The sequence below is a fragment of the Alosa alosa genome, chromosome 1 (assembly GCF_017589495.1).
Source record: "Alosa alosa isolate M-15738 ecotype Scorff River chromosome 1, AALO_Geno_1.1, whole genome shotgun sequence".
NCBI classification, from domain to species: Eukaryota; Metazoa; Chordata; class Actinopteri; order Clupeiformes; family Clupeidae; genus Alosa; species Alosa alosa.
Genome location: NC_063189.1, coordinates 40,428,940 through 40,447,788, shown reverse-complemented (window position 1 = coordinate 40,447,788; position 18,849 = coordinate 40,428,940). Strand labels below are relative to the sequence as shown.

The 18,849-nt window shown below is 41.0% G+C and overlaps 2 protein-coding genes and 1 long non-coding RNA gene across 6 annotated transcripts; 2 read left to right on the top strand and 1 right to left on the bottom strand.

The window, feature by feature from the left end:
• Window positions 1-3,221: 3,221 nt before the first annotated feature.
• On the top strand, window positions 3,222-6,136 carry nmrk2 (nicotinamide riboside kinase 2). Of its 3 annotated transcripts, XM_048259785.1 has the most exons (8): window positions 3,222-3,404; window positions 3,516-3,606; window positions 4,556-4,604; window positions 4,808-4,976; window positions 5,126-5,197; window positions 5,393-5,499; window positions 5,647-5,732; window positions 5,828-6,136. In XM_048259785.1, exons 1-7 carry the CDS (start codon window positions 3,379-3,381, stop codon window positions 5,727-5,729), a joined length of 597 nt encoding a protein of 198 aa, XP_048115742.1. In that variant the 5' UTR covers window positions 3,222-3,378; the 3' UTR covers window positions 5,730-5,732; window positions 5,828-6,136. The 3 variants fall into 3 exon arrangements, with proteins under 3 accessions (XP_048115742.1, XP_048115751.1, XP_048115733.1); XM_048259794.1 differs by lacking the exons at window positions 3,222-3,404; window positions 4,556-4,604; XM_048259776.1 differs by lacking the exons at window positions 3,222-3,404; window positions 3,516-3,606 and having other exon boundaries at window positions 3,628-4,604.
• A 331-nt stretch (window positions 6,137-6,467) lies between these two features.
• LOC125305169 lies at window positions 6,468-9,292 on the bottom strand. Its single transcript, XR_007195351.1, has 2 exons — window positions 9,223-9,292; window positions 6,468-8,970 (listed from the first exon to the last, which is right to left on the bottom strand). It is a non-coding gene; the product is annotated as an uncharacterized LOC125305169 (long non-coding RNA).
• Window positions 9,293-12,666: 3,374 nt separating this feature from the next.
• Window positions 12,667-16,495, top strand: loxl5b (lysyl oxidase-like 5b). 2 transcript variants are annotated; one of them, XM_048251457.1, is made up of 7 exons: window positions 12,667-13,704; window positions 13,829-13,937; window positions 14,212-14,349; window positions 14,619-14,772; window positions 15,139-15,234; window positions 15,470-15,585; window positions 15,677-16,495. In XM_048251457.1, the coding sequence occupies exons 1-7, from the start codon at window positions 12,810-12,812 to the stop codon at window positions 15,681-15,683; spliced, it is 1,515 nt and encodes a 504-aa protein (XP_048107414.1). In that variant the 5' UTR covers window positions 12,667-12,809; the 3' UTR covers window positions 15,684-16,495. The 2 variants fall into 2 exon arrangements, with proteins under 2 accessions (XP_048107414.1, XP_048107425.1); XM_048251468.1 differs by lacking the exons at window positions 15,470-15,585; window positions 15,677-16,495 and having other exon boundaries at window positions 14,619-14,747; window positions 15,139-15,228.
• The last annotated feature ends 2,354 nt before the right edge of the window (window positions 16,496-18,849 follow it).

Genomic DNA, 18,849 nt, shown 5'->3' with positions numbered 1-18,849 from the left:
ATTGCTTTGACCTGCTTAAGCAATCTGAGATCCACTTGGTCTTCATGAACACTTTCTTTGCACAGCAGAAGTCATCTCGTGTGAATGTGATTTTCATTGGGTTCACAGTTATCACACCCTTTTGCAAAACAGTTAACACAGTTGTCATTCAGAGACCCCAAACTCTATTGGTTTTCCCCGTGCTAAACAAAAGGAAAACATCTTTTCACACTCAGCAATCATTCATTATCCATAAGAGATGCCATGTCTTGTTCTGTGTTGCTATTTCCAAGTAGGCTATGGATCTAAGGCACATTTAGAGAAATTATTGTATAGCCTATTTGGTAAAGAAAACAATACAAAAGGTGTTTATAGGTCTATTCTGATGAAAAATGACAAGTTGTAGTTCAATGTAATTTGTCTTGTTTAGGTGCTTACTGTGCATGTACTGTAAGTCTTACATGTCAATGACAGTTACATGGGAGGAATTAATACAATTATTTTTTATTCAGTACATTTAGTCGTTTTTTTCTGATACCATAAAAATGAAAAATAAATGGAACAGGCATAGCAAAAAGAAAAAAAAACAATATATTTATACCAACAATATACTGTAAATATATGCTATGTCAAGGTTAACAAGATAACAAGATTTAGTTGTGATGGCCATATCCAAATTGAACACATTTAAAGACTGTGGGCCAAATCAATGTATTGCAAGCCATTTTCAGTCAATTCACAAGTCATGGAGAACTTCACATGGGCAGACGGCAAGGTTAGAAGCACAAGACTTGTTCTTCTTATCAGGTTCCAAAGTTCATCTCCTAATATCTGACCATGGCTAATTATAAATAGCAGAAGGTTAAAGACAGTGTAAATGGTGGTGGTGTGTATAAAGGCACATAAACCTCACTGAGTCACAGCAACAAAGCTCACCGAAAGAACTTGGAGTAGAGTCAACTCATATGCATTGTCAATAGCCTAGGGCTTTGGAGGGAAAACACGTACAAGTGTAGACACACGTACACATACACGTACACACACACACACACACGTACACACGCACACACACACGCACACACATGTACACGTATCCTAGTAGACATATTTGCACAGAGAGACAGAGACAAAGATTAGATCACATTATTGTCATTTTTGTAACTAAATGCTTTATATCACTCACAGGAAGTCTAGCCATACTATTTTATATGTTCATTTTAAACTTTGTATGGTTATGGTTATGGTATTTAGAAGACACTTTTGTCCAAATAATATCATATAATAGTAAATAGTATGTCATGAAATGTTGTTATTATTGATAGAGTCTCTCTTGGGCTTTCTGCCTCCCTGCACCATATCGCTTCCTTTCCTCTTTCTCATCTAATGTATTTAAATTTGGGCAAAATAATAAAACCTAAAAACTGAATAAAAACCTAAACCTAAGATAGACTATCATACACATAAATCAACACACACACACACACACACATACACAGTGATTCAGTTTTGCCCAGGGACACAATGTTGAAAGTTATGACTTTTACTTCTGACTAGCTCTTGACCAGACCGGTATGGTCACATGCCCAGGGGGCAGGCTAGTATTCCTACTGAGTGCATCAGGCGGACGTGTGACGTTGCCACACACACACACGCACACACACACACACACACACACACACACACACACTCTCTCTCACGCTCACTGTGCCAAATATAGCATTGTTCCTCTCATCTAAAGACAAAGCGAGAGCATGGAAATTCCTCTTCAGCTCAAGGAAAATCTGCATGCTAAGGCCACAACAAATCACAGTGTAAGGGTCATTTAATGGAGTCAAGTCTCGATCTGGAAAGCAGTCAAACTACTTAGATTGTCCAGACAGCATTTCTCCCCAGTTGCCAAAAAAAAGGCTGCCAAGTGAAGAGCCAGACGTGCAGAAGTCCTGTGCTGGAGATCTCAAAGGGCTAACTATGAAACCCTGGCAGCTGGTAATATACTGCTGTATCAAATCCTCCAGAGGGCAAACTGAATGATGGCTTCACACTGTAATTCAGAATTACTTTCATTAAACATAGAATCTTGCCATTGGGTGCTCCTCATGCAAATGTGATTGACGTTTCATTGGCCACAATCCCACTGACATATTTAATTGAGCTACGTTGCACTCTGCCAAATGTGGAGAGAGCTTAGTAGGATAGCATTGTATCGATCATATACAGTAGCACTAGCTGATCATGAAACCGACTGCTTGTGATATTGGATTTGAATGTAATCATTTCCTAAACATGTAATCACACTCTTAAAACAAATGTGTTGAAAATAACACAACTTCAAGAACCCAGTTTGTGTTGTTTCTAACACATTTGTTTTAAGAGTGTGATTACATGTTTAGGAAATGATTACATTCAAATCCAATATCACAAGCAGTCATTCAAGAGTGCATTCAAATGTGTAACATCCCCACATGTATGCATGGGTTATGTAGGAACAGATATTAGATGAAACATATATTTCCAGAAGTGTTACATAGTACTATTATGTGTCCTGCATACCAATGATGCATTAGACTTCTAGACTTACAAGTCTAGAAGGGATAGCTTTCAACACTTTCCTAACTCCACACATGAATGGAGAAGGATAGGATTCTAATAACATTATAATTACACATTGGAAATGTAATGATATTGCAGAATTTTATAATAATGTATCTTTATATTACAGCCTTCAGTCAAATAGCATATATACTGTATGACAGGTATCATTTTCATAGCCTACTCTCTCATGATCTGCTGTGATAATTCTTGGGTAGCAGATATTTTCAGAAAGGATTAAATGTATTGAATCATAGTTTTCACTAATCTTGAGTCATGAGTCACAGCAAGCTAATAATATATGTCTCAGACTCTGAGTAATGGAATTGGTATCTGTGATGCATATTAGTAAAATAATGTCTGTACATTTGCATTATTTGATAACCTTAACCATAATATTAAAGCGGGTATGATTGGCATTCTAGTACCCACCTGCATTTGACGAAGGACGAGAAGTAACAGGTGCAACGTTGGACGTGGGCTTCATGCAAATTCAGCACAGACTTTGTCATCGTTGATTGGACTACAGTAGTAGGCTCGAATTTCTGATAGGCTGGCATGCAACCGACCCATTGGAGCGCTGAGTTCGTGACCCGGTAATTCTCCGTGACGCAAGGACCAGTGGGCTATATATTGAAGAGGGAACTCTATTCTATCAATGAAATAGTAAGGAGAGGGAGATTCTGGAGGAACAGAAAGACAGGAGCAAAGCATTCCTAAGCCTTCTGAAGTGTTAGCTTGTGTAAGGCTCTCTAAGGCCCCATCGGCTTTATCCGCATTTTATAGACCAAGACCAATCAAAACTTCAAAATGAAATACATCATTGGTATTGGCGGGTAAGTAGCCTACGATCGACTATACTTCACAGTTATTTCATATAACACAGTTGTAATTTGTTTTCTTTTTTAGATGACTGTCTGACTGTTTGACTATTTTTAATATTCTAGCGTGACCAATGGAGGCAAAACCACGTTGACGAATGTACTGCTGAAAACATTGCCTAATTGCTGTGTAATACACCAAGACGACTTCTTCAAGGTACACACTGTTCTTCTGTAATGTTCCTGTGTAAAGTTATATTAATTAGAGGATGAAGTTCAATGTTTTCTAATTAATGTGACAGTTATTTTAAAGCATTTATGTTTTAGACCTTCACATAGGCTCTTATTCATTGCTTAATTTGTTAAAAAGTCAATTATTTGTAAGGGCACTTCATTAAGATAGCCTACTTGTCCATACTTAACAACAGTTTTGAGACATGTGAAGGTCTCCATTCATTTTCTTAAGTATTTGGCATGCTATAACTAAAACAATATGCTGATTAATTCCTGGACAGCCAAACACAAACGTAAACATAAACTTTACAAAAGTCCATATTTCGGACAAAAGTTCATACTCAATAATGGATGCGTCTAAGTCTCAAGAACAGATGCATCCATTATTGACTCTGTATTGAGCTTCAAGTTTAAATAGAAACTTTCTATATTCAATCTTCTCAGTGAAATGTTCCCATGGAATTTGGTGTCAGCCTCAATTAAATTTACATTTACATGTATTCATTTAGCAGACGCTTTTATCCAAAGCGACTTACACCTGTCAGTTACATTACAAGGGCCATTGTCCCTGAAGCAACTTGGGGTTAAGTGCCTTGCTCAAGGGCACAATTGAACCCACAACACATGCTACTGAATGCTAGCCCAGCTCTTTAACCACTATGCTACCACCACCCATTCTGCGCTTTCACCGCCCATTACATACCCTGAAGAGCTAAATGCAGTCACCTTGTGTTGATAATGTCAACTATGACACCACTGATGACAACAACCCAATCAAGAATCCAGTAAACCTGCAGTTAAGGAGACCTTGGCTACTTTTGAGCCAATGGTCTTGCCAGGTGTATGGTAGTGCTTGGTTATCCATGTCCAGGTGTGATCAGCACTGTCTGATACACAATGCAGCAATGTTTTATTGGTCACTGTTATTTCAGCCCCAAGATCAAATAGAGGTCGGGGAAGACGGCTTTAGGCAATGGGATGGTAAGATCGGATTTCGCTGTAGAGAAAAAAGAACAGTAATGTACAGTATTTTTCTGTTAAATGTAACACTGTTAATGCTCTATTCTTAACTAACATAGCAAGAAAAACACACAAAACCAAATAAACAAAGATGTTTATTCCACGCCTTAGTGTTTTGTGTGTGTAAAACAAGGCTTTGCGCTCTCTGTCTCTATTCTTTGCAGTCATCGAAGCCTTGGATATGGAGGCAATGGTTAACACGGTGAAAGGCTGGCTGGAGAATCCGGTGAAATTTGCCCGCTCCCACGGTGTGACAGTGTCACCTTTATCTGAGGACCCGGAGAGGGACACGCACATTCTCCTCGTCGAGGGATTCCTAATCTACAACTACAAGTAGGTCTACATGAACCCCTGAACAGACTCCCACATGGCGTCACACACGTGTTCTCTTCTTTCTAACATGTGTCACACACATGAGGCTTTTTTTTGCTTTTTGTGTATCATGACAGTAACTGTGTAATTCTGCTCTCTTTCTCTCGCAGGCCCTTGGCTGAGATCTACGACAAGTGCTACTACATTTCCATTCCGTACGAGGAGTGCAAGAGGAGAAGAAGGTGAGTTTGGAACTCGACTGTACAGTGGTCTCATCTGCAGACGTGCCATACAGTACATTTCCACGCTGCCTGACCCTGCTCTTACCTGGTACACGTCTGCACCAGACCTGAGCCAGATCTGTCCATGGGTAGCAAGTGTGCAGTGTGACATTCTTTTTCTATGTTTACAAACACATCCTATCTCTGTTACTGCAGCTCAAGGACGTACACAGTCCCTGACCCACCTGGCCTGTTTGACGGCCATGTCTGGCCCATGTACTTGAAACACAGGAAGGAGATGGACAACAACTGCAATGCTATTGGTAAGGCTTAGCTTAAGTTGTCCACCTAATAAATGCCATATCAAGATATAAAGATGAAGTAGTGAAGTAGAAGCAGCCACAGCAGAAGTAGTAGTAATAGTAGTAGTAACAACAACAACAACAACAACATTCTTTTTTTTCCTCTAGTATATCTGGATGGCTTGAAATCGAAAGATGAGATCTACAGCCAGGTGTTTGGAAATATTCAGAACACCTTGTTGAATAGCTAATAGGTAAAATACTACACCTTCACATAACTGTAACACTTACATTTTTCCATTTTGCTACCTGATAAGAATTCTAAGTTCTTGTTTCTTCTTGTTTACAGTGGGACCATGGGCCGAAAATGTTGTGTATAGAATTGTAAATATCATACTTCAGTTAACAAAACATAACTTCTAAATCCAATTAAACCTCCTTGTATATACTACAATGAAAGATAACTTATTCACTATAACTAAAGACAGAAGCTAGGGATTTTGTATTGTTACGTATTGTGAACTTTTTTTAACTGACTTACCTCTGCCGCTGTACTGGAGCTGGCATGAAGGCTGACTTTTTTTGTTTTCACATAAACATAAACGTAAACCTTTGCTTGGAGGATTGTTGTCCCCACCCAAAGAGACGTTTGAATCGATTTGCACTTGTGTTTGGTTTTTATTTCAACCTCAACATGATTACAAAACATACAGTTCCATGATTTAAGGTTTCATCATCTTCAAAAATAAAATTCAGAACATGGGTGAATAAGAGAAGCCTTGGATCACAAACAAATAATATAACAAAATATAAACAACACTGTTATGAAAGTAAGAGTGAATAAGAGGATTAGTCAAAAATAGAGGCATCATAATTCAAACAGCCCACTTCATTGCTTCTGAGAATTAATTCAATATATGTTGCACTATGATGGAATGTACTGATTTGCAATTTATTGCATTTCATACAATGAATGACAACAGCAGTGATTAGAGGGTAAAACTCTCATTTATTTGACCTGAAAGACAAGTGATGCCCACACAGATGGAAACATTGAGTCATTAGCTTTTTATCAACTTCTTTTGAAAAGATGGCTTTGTTGGCTTTATTTCTTCATTCAACAATCTCCTAAAAGTCAAATGAACCTACATTCGGACATGAATGCTTCCTTATAAACATGGTTATATCAAACTGATCCCCATGGTTATATAATGCTGTTACTGATTTATTTATTTACTTAATACTGATGCTGACAAAGTTTGTGTCGTCATGTCAAGAGTCACAGAAGCTCTCCAGTAAGACGTCAAGGCACGAGGTGCGTAAATGTGAAAAGCCAACTTCTCACCATATGGTCAGACATTCAAAAAGTAATGGTCGCCATGGCAGTATCTTGTGATACATTGTTGGGAAGCCCTGAATGCCCACTCTTGGCAGGCTGTGCGAGGCTGCTGGGTGTTGGCAGGCATGCGGGTGGATTATACATAGGCCAGATGCCTACGGTGTCAGGAGGGTAAAGTGGGCGCCTTAAATAGAACGGGTTGTTTCTGATCTTGACGTGTCCTGACCAGTGCCCAGTCTCACCATGGACTCAAAGGCCAATTGCCACCTTACGAGAGCCATGCCAGGGGGAAAGGTGAGAGACTGCTTGGCATGTGCCACCTCATGTTTGCGTGGCAGTGGAAAAGTTTCCATATGCAAATACATTTCATCCATGTTTGGTCAAAAAGGAAGCCTCGATTGGGGAGGCACCGACTAACCATGTGCATTTTTTTAGAAATAGAGGAAACACTCATGGGAGTCGATATATAAAGTGTAGCTCACTGTCCAACCTATAGACTGCAGTGCCACAAATCTACAATACATTTAGGCAGTGTTCAAATTACTATCAAATAAATTAAGCAGCATATAGAAAAATGTATCAATACATGATGAATAAAGATCAACATCTTTCCATGTCTGATGGTCAGTTTTAAGTGGACAGTGATTCAACCAAATTATCTCAGTAAATCACTGCACTTGAAAGGAATTCTCTGTCAGGGTCATTTAACAGGGCAATTTATTTAATAGCTGTGCTGTGTATCAATAAACGGCAGTGCTTGCCCCAGAGTTCTCCTACACAGGGAACATCATACATAGGGCTTGTCAATGTCACTCATAACTCAGATCGTTTCACAGCCAGGCAGTATACTGCCTAGCTGACAACTGACAGCTGTAAATGTTTCGAGCCCATTTTACATTTGTTGGATGACAGCTGGAGTACTGGGGGCTTTCCATTAACACTAGAGTTATGGAAGAACGTGCTCAAAAGGGAATGGCATAAAATGACTAATATAAACAGAGAGTTTTAAATCATTATGTTAATCCTTACTTTTGCCACATGTTTCATATGTTGCATTTGTGTTGTGCTTAACAGGTGTCACTCTGGCAAAATAGCAAGACTCAGAAGCTCTATTTCCAATCAATGCACTTTCGCAACTTTTCCCAAGAGAATTTTGCCCATTTATGGACGTCAACAACCCAGTGACAGTTTTCTACCAACAATGTTGATATACCATCTGGTGTTGTATAAATAGATTTACTTTACTTTAAGAGTGTGATAGAACACTTGAAAAAGTCTCTAATGCAAGGGTGACAGTTTCAGGCCACGAGTCAGGCACTCATTAAATGTGCTTTAAGTAGGTCACATTCTTATAATCTTGGTTGCACGAGGGAAGTCGCCACGTGTGCTTGTGATATCAGCAAGGCAATCAAAAAATCGGACTATCTACTAAATTAACTTCAAATCTGTGGTTGAAATGTAACTGCTGAATGTCAGAAAGTACAAGTACAAGGTCACCACAGAGTAAATGGTAACTACACAAAAAATAGGGTAACCATTTTTTGTGTTAGTGAAAAATAGATTTGTTTTTTTCTTCAATAACACTACATTTGACCAAAAATTGGGGGGGAAAGAGACTGTTGTGGATAGGCCAACTGACAGTCATGACAAATGGTGTATATTTTACTCCAATGTTCATTCAGTCACTTTATGTAACACATGGTAAATTACAGCAGGTTCATTGTGTCATGGCATTACAAAAATCACACAAGTACAAGACTCAACTGGTCTGAAATGCCCCCTAAGGATCTAACAGGCTATTAATCATTTGTCCTTTTCCACCTGCTGGAGAGTTACATGTCCGTACAGTCCCTCTCTTTCAAAGAGTGTGATGATTTGAAAACATATTGTGTCCATTTTAACAGAGTGTTCATTTCTCACCTGGCATATTGTTCCCCCATGATCAGTAGTAATGTGGTAGTAAGGTGACCTTCAGACCTCAGGATATATCATAAGCTTGGGTATTCCTTTGTAGGGTAAAGTTTCTCTACTTGGCTTCGGTAGTAACAAGAGAGAGGTAGGTATATTCCGTTTGTGGTTTCTTGTAGTAAAACCAATAAAGACCATCTTCGCTTTATCACACAAGATGCAAAGATCAGAGCATCCGGGGATACCTAGATTTATGAAATGAATATTCAGAGCGGTAGAAACATTAGTTCGATGGAGGGAGCAAAACAAGGGGAAGATTTTATTCATCGAAACAACCTCTTTTTTTTCGAAACAACCAGGAGTGTCAAGCAAATGTGATTTTATTTCAAGCAATCTTCCAAATAACCGACCTAAAGCATTCAGACCTTTTGGTTGTGTTTTTACTGATGTACACTTCAGACACACAAGTAAATACTCAATGCAACATTCATACTTACTCGACTAAACTTTGTATCTTAGCATCCAACTCAGGGGGTAGTGTCTTGTGCCAAACATGTCACAAGGCTGCGTCGCTCTTATAGAGCCTTGTGGAGGGGCGTGACTGCTGCTAATCTCAGAGAGACTCGGGTTCCTGGATAATAATAGCCCCTGGTAGTGAATGTGCTCTTGCCCTATTTGGCTTGCATGTCCGTCGCATTCTTTCTCAGACTTGACGGGGTGGACTTTTGAGTGCTTACCCAAGCTCGCTGTCAGGTGTCCTGTGTCCTGTGGCACAACATTTGATCCACGTCAGAGTTTCCTGCTGATGTCTTGGGCATGCAAAGAATGTACAAGCTTCTGTATTAAGACAAGAAACTAAGAAAGAAATTGGCTTAATATCTGCCAGCACATTGATTTATTGGGTGATAATTCTGTACTAAATTAAATCTAATCTAATCTAATGAAACAGTAGTGTTAAATCAAGTGTGTGTGTGTGTGTGTGTGTGTGTGTGTGTGTGTGTGTGTGTGTGTGTGTGTGTGTGTGTGGTAGGGACAACGACAGGAACGACAGATCGAGATTTAAAATTAGAGTGGTTGTGATGTAAATCATGTGGCAAGATGGGCACAGAGAGTGAGACATTGAGGGTTTTTTTGTACTTGTGTGAGGAGAAAAGGATCATTGAGGGGCCAAAAGGCTGAAAGTCTCACTGAGCAGGGAATGCCCCCCCCTTAAACACACTGTAAGTTGTTAACATTCTCAAATGTCTGTCCAGGTCTTGACTCAGCTACCCAGAGGATACACCCAAGCCACCTGTGAATCACTAAAGTGCTTATTAAATTATAGAGAGCTAACTAATTTAGACTAAGTGAACTGAGAGAGAATTTTATTCCCCTGTAGCAATTTCCTTAGAAAATTATGACCACACCAATGTGACATATATAGTAGGCAAAAACTCCTTTCTAAACTGAGCTTTGTATTGCAGAGATTTGAAAATGCCCATCATATACATTCATCTGTCATTACTTTTGTGTTGTTGATTGACACCATTTTACTACCCATAATTAAATCAACTCATTGAAAAGTCCCTAAAAGCAGAATGGCAGGACAGTGCCATCTTCTGGCTGACCTTGATAATCATGAGGTACATAATGGGTCTTTATATGTAAAAGTGACACAGACAGGAGCAACATCAGTGTTTCAGTGTCCATGTCCAAAAATAATTAATGACTCACATTTGCTTTGTTTTGAAGGTGAAATGGCCAGGTTTTATAGGCTAACTAGGCTATCGCCAAGGGTGAGGTAAGGTGACATTTTGACAGAGACCCTGAGCATGCACACACGAGCATTCATGCACATGCTCACACACACGCAAGCACACACACACACACACACACACACACACACACACACACACACACACACACACACACACACACACACACACACGCGCCCACACACACACACACACACACACACACACACAGAGAGAGAGAGAGAGAAACAGAGTTTTTTTTTTACTGAAGAGGTGTTATAAACTGTATTTGCTTATGGCACCTACAAATTAAACTGTATGTGGCTGCACTGAAGCAAATACATGCTGACCTATTGAACTTCGCTAAGGTTCAGTAACCATCTCTTCAAAGCCATGCAAAGTGTGTTAGGACAGGAAACAGACTCTTTTCAAACTATGTCTGGCGATCAGGATGAAGGAAACCTCTCTCACTCCAAAGGCATTTTTCAACAGTGAGGGAACAGTCCCCCCTACTGGATTACCTGGCACAGTCTGAGTATATCAGTCCTCTGGGTTTAAGGCAAGTCTTTCGCCAGCACAAGCAAACCTCTCCTTCCTTGAGGTTTGGCTCGCAGCGTCCCCTCGCGGGTCAGGGTGAGAGCACCCAGGTTCTGGTGGCTTTTGACCGGTTTTCAGACAAACCAGAAACGTGGGCTGGAAGGCCACAGAAATCCACCTGAGGACAGGTCCCCCTGTCATCCAGCTCCTTTGTCTGCTACACCACTGCTCATGATAGCCCACCACATGATGGAAAGTTAGTCTGATGAATGAGAGAAAAATGTTGACATAGACAATAGCAGTATCCCGTTGGAAGAGTATCTCCCACAACCCACTTCAATAATCAAGGCAACATGTTGTGCTCTGTCTGCTTCCACAAGGTGATGTGTCAGACGTCTGAAACTGAGACTCTCTCTCTTTCTCTCTCTCTGTCTCTCTCGAGGATACTCCTCTCTTGCAGTCTGTTCCAGTTCTCCCTGAGAAACAGGCTGAGATGTGCTTCTCGGATAACATAAGTGTGCTTCAGTTCAGATCAGTCCAGATCAGTTTGTGAAAGTTCTTGTTTTGACGGTTAGCCTATTCCAACATCTCAGCAGACTGAGGAAGCCTCAGTTCCATTGAGCTGAACAAACTGTTGCAGTTCACTGAAATCCTCTTCAGAAAACCTGGACTAATTATGTTGTAAACTCTTGGAAGCCTTACAGGCAGTCAAAAAGCTGGAGGAAGAAAGCCGTTTTTGTTTCCATCATGAAAACACAAGCCATTTAATAAATATAAGGAAGTCTGCTGAATGTTTCTTCTTTGCTAATTTCCTGCAGTGCATCACATTCTTGTATTCTGAAGAGATATCTTGCTCCATGGTATACAGCTAGCCCATATTTGCTGTGTTTCAGTGGATTTAATCAAATCTAAATCCGTAAAGACATCCTCTGGCTATTAAGTAAAGCTCAATAGCCAAAGCTGCTGATAAAGCACAATGCCAGTCTGATTGCACAGAATGACACAAATGATTTAGGGTTGTGTGCTAAGCATTGCTAGTCACTCAAATATGACTGCACTAAATGGTTTCCCTGTCAAGAGTAACCCAGGGTGTAATATTTGTTGACTAACTTTGACAAACCATGCATGCTTTACACAACTTTGATATATCACCAGAGCATCAGATTATCTCCCCTCATGGAGCCATATAAGAATTTAAAAAGGGTGTCACATGCATATTCTAGAGCTAGGAGTTTACTCATAGCTGTAGGTCTGGTTTAGTTCCTGTGCGATAGAATGGCGTGTTACATAAAAACATCTATCTGTAAGCACATATTAAGAAATTCACCAGTAGCCTATTTCAAGATTTAATTCGTACCACTTTCGTGCCTTGAACAACATCCCTATCATAGTGTTCTGGGTAGATTTAACTCATGTAGTCATTTTACTCATGTAGCCTACGGTTGAGTTAAATTATTCAACTATTCATTCAGGAAACCTCACAAATATCATATAATGTTGTTGAAATGTTCACAGTTTCTGTTACACAAGTTTGTATAGACAGTTTTACGTTTTGTGTAAGGCTGAAATAACCAATGAGTTAAGCCTTGCACTGTGCATGCGTAAGTAAACTGGCTCAGTTTGATAAATTTACGCACGGAACCAGTCTGCCTCCTTTCACGTTGTCAGAGTTACAGAAGGTTATGCGGGCTACGCAAGGAAGCAGACTGTTTGAGTACGTCGCAATCTCTCTCTGACAAAAGGATATGACCTACAGAATGATCGTAATATAGTCTAATTAAGAATATTAAATATTTTTATCAGCTCTCTCCAAAATGGCAAAATTCGTAACGCTGCTTGCGTACGTCCTGTACGGCTTAGTTCAAGTTATCATTGCACAGCAGCAGCAATCACGGGATGGATCGGGTCAGTGGAGGCAAAGGATCCAATGGCAAAACAATGGACAGGTATATAGTTTATTTAGCACTGGTTCCGAGTATCAGCCACCTGTGCAGGCAAGGGCGCAGTCCAGGGTGTTCCTGAGTTCCCGAAACGATGCCAGCCGACTCTCTTCCTCTGGAAGAACACAAAGAGCCGGGTCAGGAGCAACAAGTGCTGGGCGACAAACCAGAGAGCAAGCGAACTATTTATCAAGCCCAGGGGCTAATGTTCCAGGGAGGGAGAGTAGGCAAAATATGCTTGCAGCAAACAGCCGTGTGCCTGGAGCCAGAATTCAAACGGTGCCATCTCAAAGACAAGCGCTCACGGGTCCTCCAGGGGCGCGCCGTTATGTACCAGAGTACACGTACAGGACAAATTTCAGCACCCATGGGATACTGCCTGACTTTTCAGGTAGCGGTGTGGCCAGGCGTGGAGGTAACCCCGCCGTCGAAGATAACAGTGCGAGAGGGACATCTCATTCAGGCGCTGTCGATAATCAAGAAACTGCATTCCTGCACGCAGAATCCGTTCCTGTTGCATTGGAGGATCCAAACTCTTTCTCAAACCCAGAATCGACCCCCCAGAGATTCCCAGGGCCGAACGCAAACAGGGAGGAATTGCCAGTCGACGAGACGGCTATCACCGAGGACATGGTCAATGATGATCCTCGGAACCCTCTGAAAAACCATAGAAATAATATTTTTTACAATGCGCATCCTTCCAGAACAGCACCCAGAACGCGTCGTCCGCCGCCTGGGACGGGATACGGCACCCGATATTTCCACAATGGTACGATAGAACACTCCGAGCCTTTTCCAGCTATATTGTACTATATATATATTGTATGCGTAATGAAATACATGGTTGGTTTGGTCGGTGTAATCTAGGGTAAGTCACTGTGTTCTATCCTTAGGTCTTCCGGACCTTGTACCTGACCCGTACTCCATCCAGGCAGGTACATATATTCAGCGTGTGCAGATGTATGCGCTCCGGTGCGCTGCAGAAGAGAGCTGTTTGTCACGGTAAGATTGTCTTCTTTCACGTTCATCTTTAACATTAAAAGGGGCCTGTAATTGGGGCCTGCTTTTTTTCTTTCTCTGACCTCATCCGACCATTCTCGACAAACTTGTCCTCTTCCAACAAAACTCGCTGTTTTTTATGCGTGAAAAATTCAAAAAAGTTTGTCTTTGTAAATGTTAGTTTGCTAATATAAATGGTTGTATGGAATAGTTTGATTGTTTGATGTTTATGGTGGAGGTGATGATAATGATGGGGATGGTGATGCCCCATTTCTAGGTCGGCATATAGACCAAGTGTGAGGGACATAGACTACAGGGTGCTGCTGCGCTTCCCACAGCGAGTGAGAAACCGAGGAACAGCAGATTTCCTTCCAGTGAAGCCCAGACACCAGTGGGAATGGCACAGCTGCCATCAGTGAGTAATACTAGCTTCCTCTGTGGGTTTCACACTTACCTAAAACGACAACTTAACCAACGCTGAGGTAGTTCACACAGATGCTGTGTGGATAGGATTGGACTGAGATTAATGGAAGCAGTCAAGTTGATATTAAAATGTGAAATGAGTTATTATTATTATTATTATTATAAATACATAAGTGAGTATTAATTATGATAATGAATCATAATATTAAGTTAGTAATACATTTCTCTCTCTCCCACCCCTCACCCCCTTTTTTTCCTTAGGCACTATCATAGCATGGATGCATTCAGTAACTATGATCTCCTGGATGCACTAGGCAGGAAAGTGGCGGAGGGACACAAAGCCAGCTTCTGTCTGGAGGATACAGGCTGTGACTCTGGCTTCCGCCGGCGGTATGCCTGCACCACACACACACAGGTAACAAGGTAACACAGAAACACACACACATGCACACACACACACACACACACACACACACACACACACAGCAGTACAGCAGTTACTGTTTCAAACATAGATACAAATAAATGGTTGATCTTGACCCTTGACCCAAAGCAAGATACTTAAGGAGCTATCAACCGTCTTCATTTAACAGATCATTTTATCCAAAACAATGTAAGCCACAGTTACTGTAATATTAACATTTTACCTGTGGGCCTGTTGAGAATCAAGACCTCCTGGTGTTGTTGCCACTTTGATCTACCATTTTAGCTCCAGGGCAATGGAACAGAGCTGTCTTGATAACTGTGTAATGACTCCGGCACCTTGTTCTGTGTGCCACAGGGATTGAGTCCTGGTTGCTACGACACGTACGCTGCTAACATTGACTGCCAGTGGATTGATATTACTGACGTTCCACCGGGGAGCTACGTTCTCAAGGTAACACAACTATCTGTTTTATGTCAGTAGTCAGAGACGTAGATGTCAGTACAGATAATGACCACTCGTGTGAAGGACCATCAGTTTTTGTATTTGTGTGGTGGTGAATGCCAGTGGAATGCCATTGCATTTGTTAAAAGAATGATGAACATGTGTTCTGGGCCTTTTTCCAGCATCTTTTTCTTGAGCATGTGAGCTCAACAGTACATCTCACACATATATTCTTTGTTTGTAGGTCACAGTCAACCCCAATTTTCTAGTGCAGGAGTCAGATTTTTCCAACAACGTGGTGAGATGTGATATTATATATTCCGGCTCTCACGTACAGACACGAAACTGCCGAATTACCAGGTAGGACCAGTACTGACATTGCAGAACTGACTATAAGAAAACAGTGGTCTTATCATGACAATGACTGATTTAACTTCTGTTCACCTCACAGGAGCTAGACAATCTGGAGGAGACAGAGTTGAGCTCAGCTGCTAGGAACAAATGGTTCCTGGAGGCTTTGCTGGTGAGATATATATATATATTGTTATAGCTCCTGTTTTGATTTGTCCATTAGGACTTTGGAACTGCCAATTTTGAGGCACCACCATTTTTATGAGTGTTTTTAATAGGAGTGCTTTCAGCCTAAACTTGACACACGACCATGAACGAACAAAAAGTTTTCCATAAATAATGTTTGCACCATAGGTTACTGCAGTGCAGCATACATTCTGTAATTTTCTTGCCAAGGAAAAAAATGAAATGATGGAATATAATTTGCTTTTATAACAAGGAAATGTCCTTACACAAGGGTGCAAATGCAATGTGTTAGCAAATAAGCTTGTTTGTCTTTTGTTAATTGCCCGTCATTGCTTGAATATGTATTTATTTCTCTTATGTATTTTTAATACTGAATGGATTATTTTTAATTTATGTATGATATGAAACACAATGACAGCCTCAATTGTTGCATTTGGTATAAAACATAATTATTATGAAGTGAATTTAATATTTTCCTATAAACCACTTGGCGATAATAAAAACAGTTACATAAAAAAATAAATTCTATTCATTACCAATGTCACATGTAAGGATAACAGCATAGTCTTATCTCATATAATTACACAAACTAATGTAATAATTCAATTTTCAGTTCAATTTAAGATGTACTGTAATGTTTCGAGGCTCTGGATTCTCACTGGATAAGTTGTATTTTGCCATATTCTTTTTTTTGCTTGCAGTCAATAAACACTATATGAGGTTTACATAGTTACCAACAATCTCAATTCTGTTACAGTACATATTCCCAGATGTTTGTAGCACTGTACGTTTCCAATATCTGTGGCTTTCCTCTGCTCTACGAGGTGCCTGCTTGGTAGAGTGAGTTCCGTCCAGTGAAGTTCAACAGGACGTGTAAATGAACCAAAAATGGACACAAAGCTGGCACGGTTCAGCCAAAGATGTGTTTTTCCTGGACTCTCTGATTTCCTGGACATTCTGGGTCTGCAGTGGTCTTCGGATGTGATGCTCACTTGTCTTGTAAATTCAGGGTCAGTTCTTGCTTATGTGCACCCATCTGTAACTGAGAGGAGATACTTTAATCTGTTAATTATGCAATAATTCAGTTATAACCATTTGCCTACATAGTGACAATTAGTAACATGTATATACAGTAAACATGGAGAAAACATCCAAGGTCACGACAGAAGATGTCTATACAGTCATTCCTCATGGGCTAGAAGAGCTACACATCTTAGTTGAGGATATGAGCAGACAAAGCAATTGATATTACTGCACTGTGATCGAATGTTTTAACTGTTGAAACAGACTCTGCAATGAGTTAGCTAATTTAGGTAGTCATTTAGATAGTCATTAATCTGTTTAGATAGTCATTAATCTGTTTAGATAGTCATTAATCTGTCAGGATAGAGCACAGAAGGAGATGTGGATGGGGTGAACTTAACACGCAAACACACACACACGCATACAGGCGCAGACATAGACACTCTCACGAATACACACACACACACATACCACATAGTCATAGTTATAATCACAGACATCCTATTCCATACATTCAGCATCTCTGGAGTGTCTGCATTTTGAGGCGGCTGAGTCAAGCTGGGTGCGGTCGGGTGGTGGTGTGTGTGTGTGTGTGTGTGGGGGGGGTGCTGTCCGGGTTCCTGAGGTTCCCTTTCAGTCACGGCACATAAAGAGCTAGCGGCGCGGCCGGTGTGTTTGCTGACACGGCCCTGTGAAGGGGAGAGCTCGGGGGACTCGCTGTGAGCCTTGCTGTGTCTGTCTCAGAGCCAGCTGCCAGAAGAAGCATGAATAAGCTCTTTCTCTCTGTCTCTCTGTCTCTCCGTCTCTCTCTCTCTCTCTCTCTGTCCAATCCCTCCCTTTGTCTCTCACTCTTTCTTTGTTTCTTTTTATGACCCCCTCCCCTCTCTTTTTCTCTGTGTCTAGGTTAATAGGAATCTGCTTGTTAAGAGACATGCAGTCAGACAGAGAGAGAAAGAGAGAATGGTCTTTATGCACCTGTAGATCTGAGCTGCACTGTTTCCCTGGTTTGCAAAGAAAAAAAAGGTGTAACCATTCTTCCTCTTCGTGAAATACGTGCCCATAAAATTCGTAAGAATGGCATATCTCATAAGGGCATGCTCTTGGTATTTCGGGCTTGACGTCAACCTGCACCCCCATTTCGAAAAACAGTGGATGCAGAATAACATTATTGTTACTCATGATTAACATTTAAAGCATTTGAGTCTGTTGGCTGGCCAAGCTACTCAGAGAGAAAAGAAATGGATGAAGCTGAGACTTGCTCTGCTTTTAGGGACGTTTGCACGTGTGTGTGTGTGTGTATGCATGTGAGTGTGTTTATATATGTGTGTGTGTGTGTGTGTGTGTGTGTGTGTGTGTGTGTGTGTGTGTGTATTGAAAGGGGGTAAAGCCAACCAGTTGATGAGAGGTGAAAATGAGTGTCAAACGTAAACCCAAACAGTTTACACTGGACGTGGCCTAGGTGCATCCCTGCCAGAATAGATTCGGTGTGTTATTCAAGGTGTCTGGAAAATCCCCTTCCTCTCCACTCTACTCCATTCTTGTCTGTCTCGGAATTTCGCTCCAATATTTGCCTCGGGTGACGCTCCCAGCAGAAGGTCCATCTCCCCCCGAGGTGTTTATGGGAAATGTGCCCCTCCAGAGCCAAGAGCTAATTCACTGTTTCCCCCGCCAGGCAGGCAGGGTCAACAGAAACTATGCTGAAAATGGCCAACGACATTACATGACATTGGACTGACCAATGCAAGTCCTGGATGCCAGAGGATTTTTTTCTTGAAGACAGAAAGAACGTAAGGGGTTGGAGGAGATACTGAAACTTTTTGGATGGTGCTTTCTCTTTCGCTCTCTCTCTATTAAACACACAGACGCACACACACACACACACACACACACACACACACACACACACACACACACACACACACACACACACACACACACACACACAGAGCAAACGTCACACATTAGAGAGGGGTGGCTGTTTGTTCAGCTGGGGAGAATGTAGATATAGTCTCAACTCAGGCATCTGGAGCGAGCCTGTCACTGTCTCTGAGAAGTCACAATGGG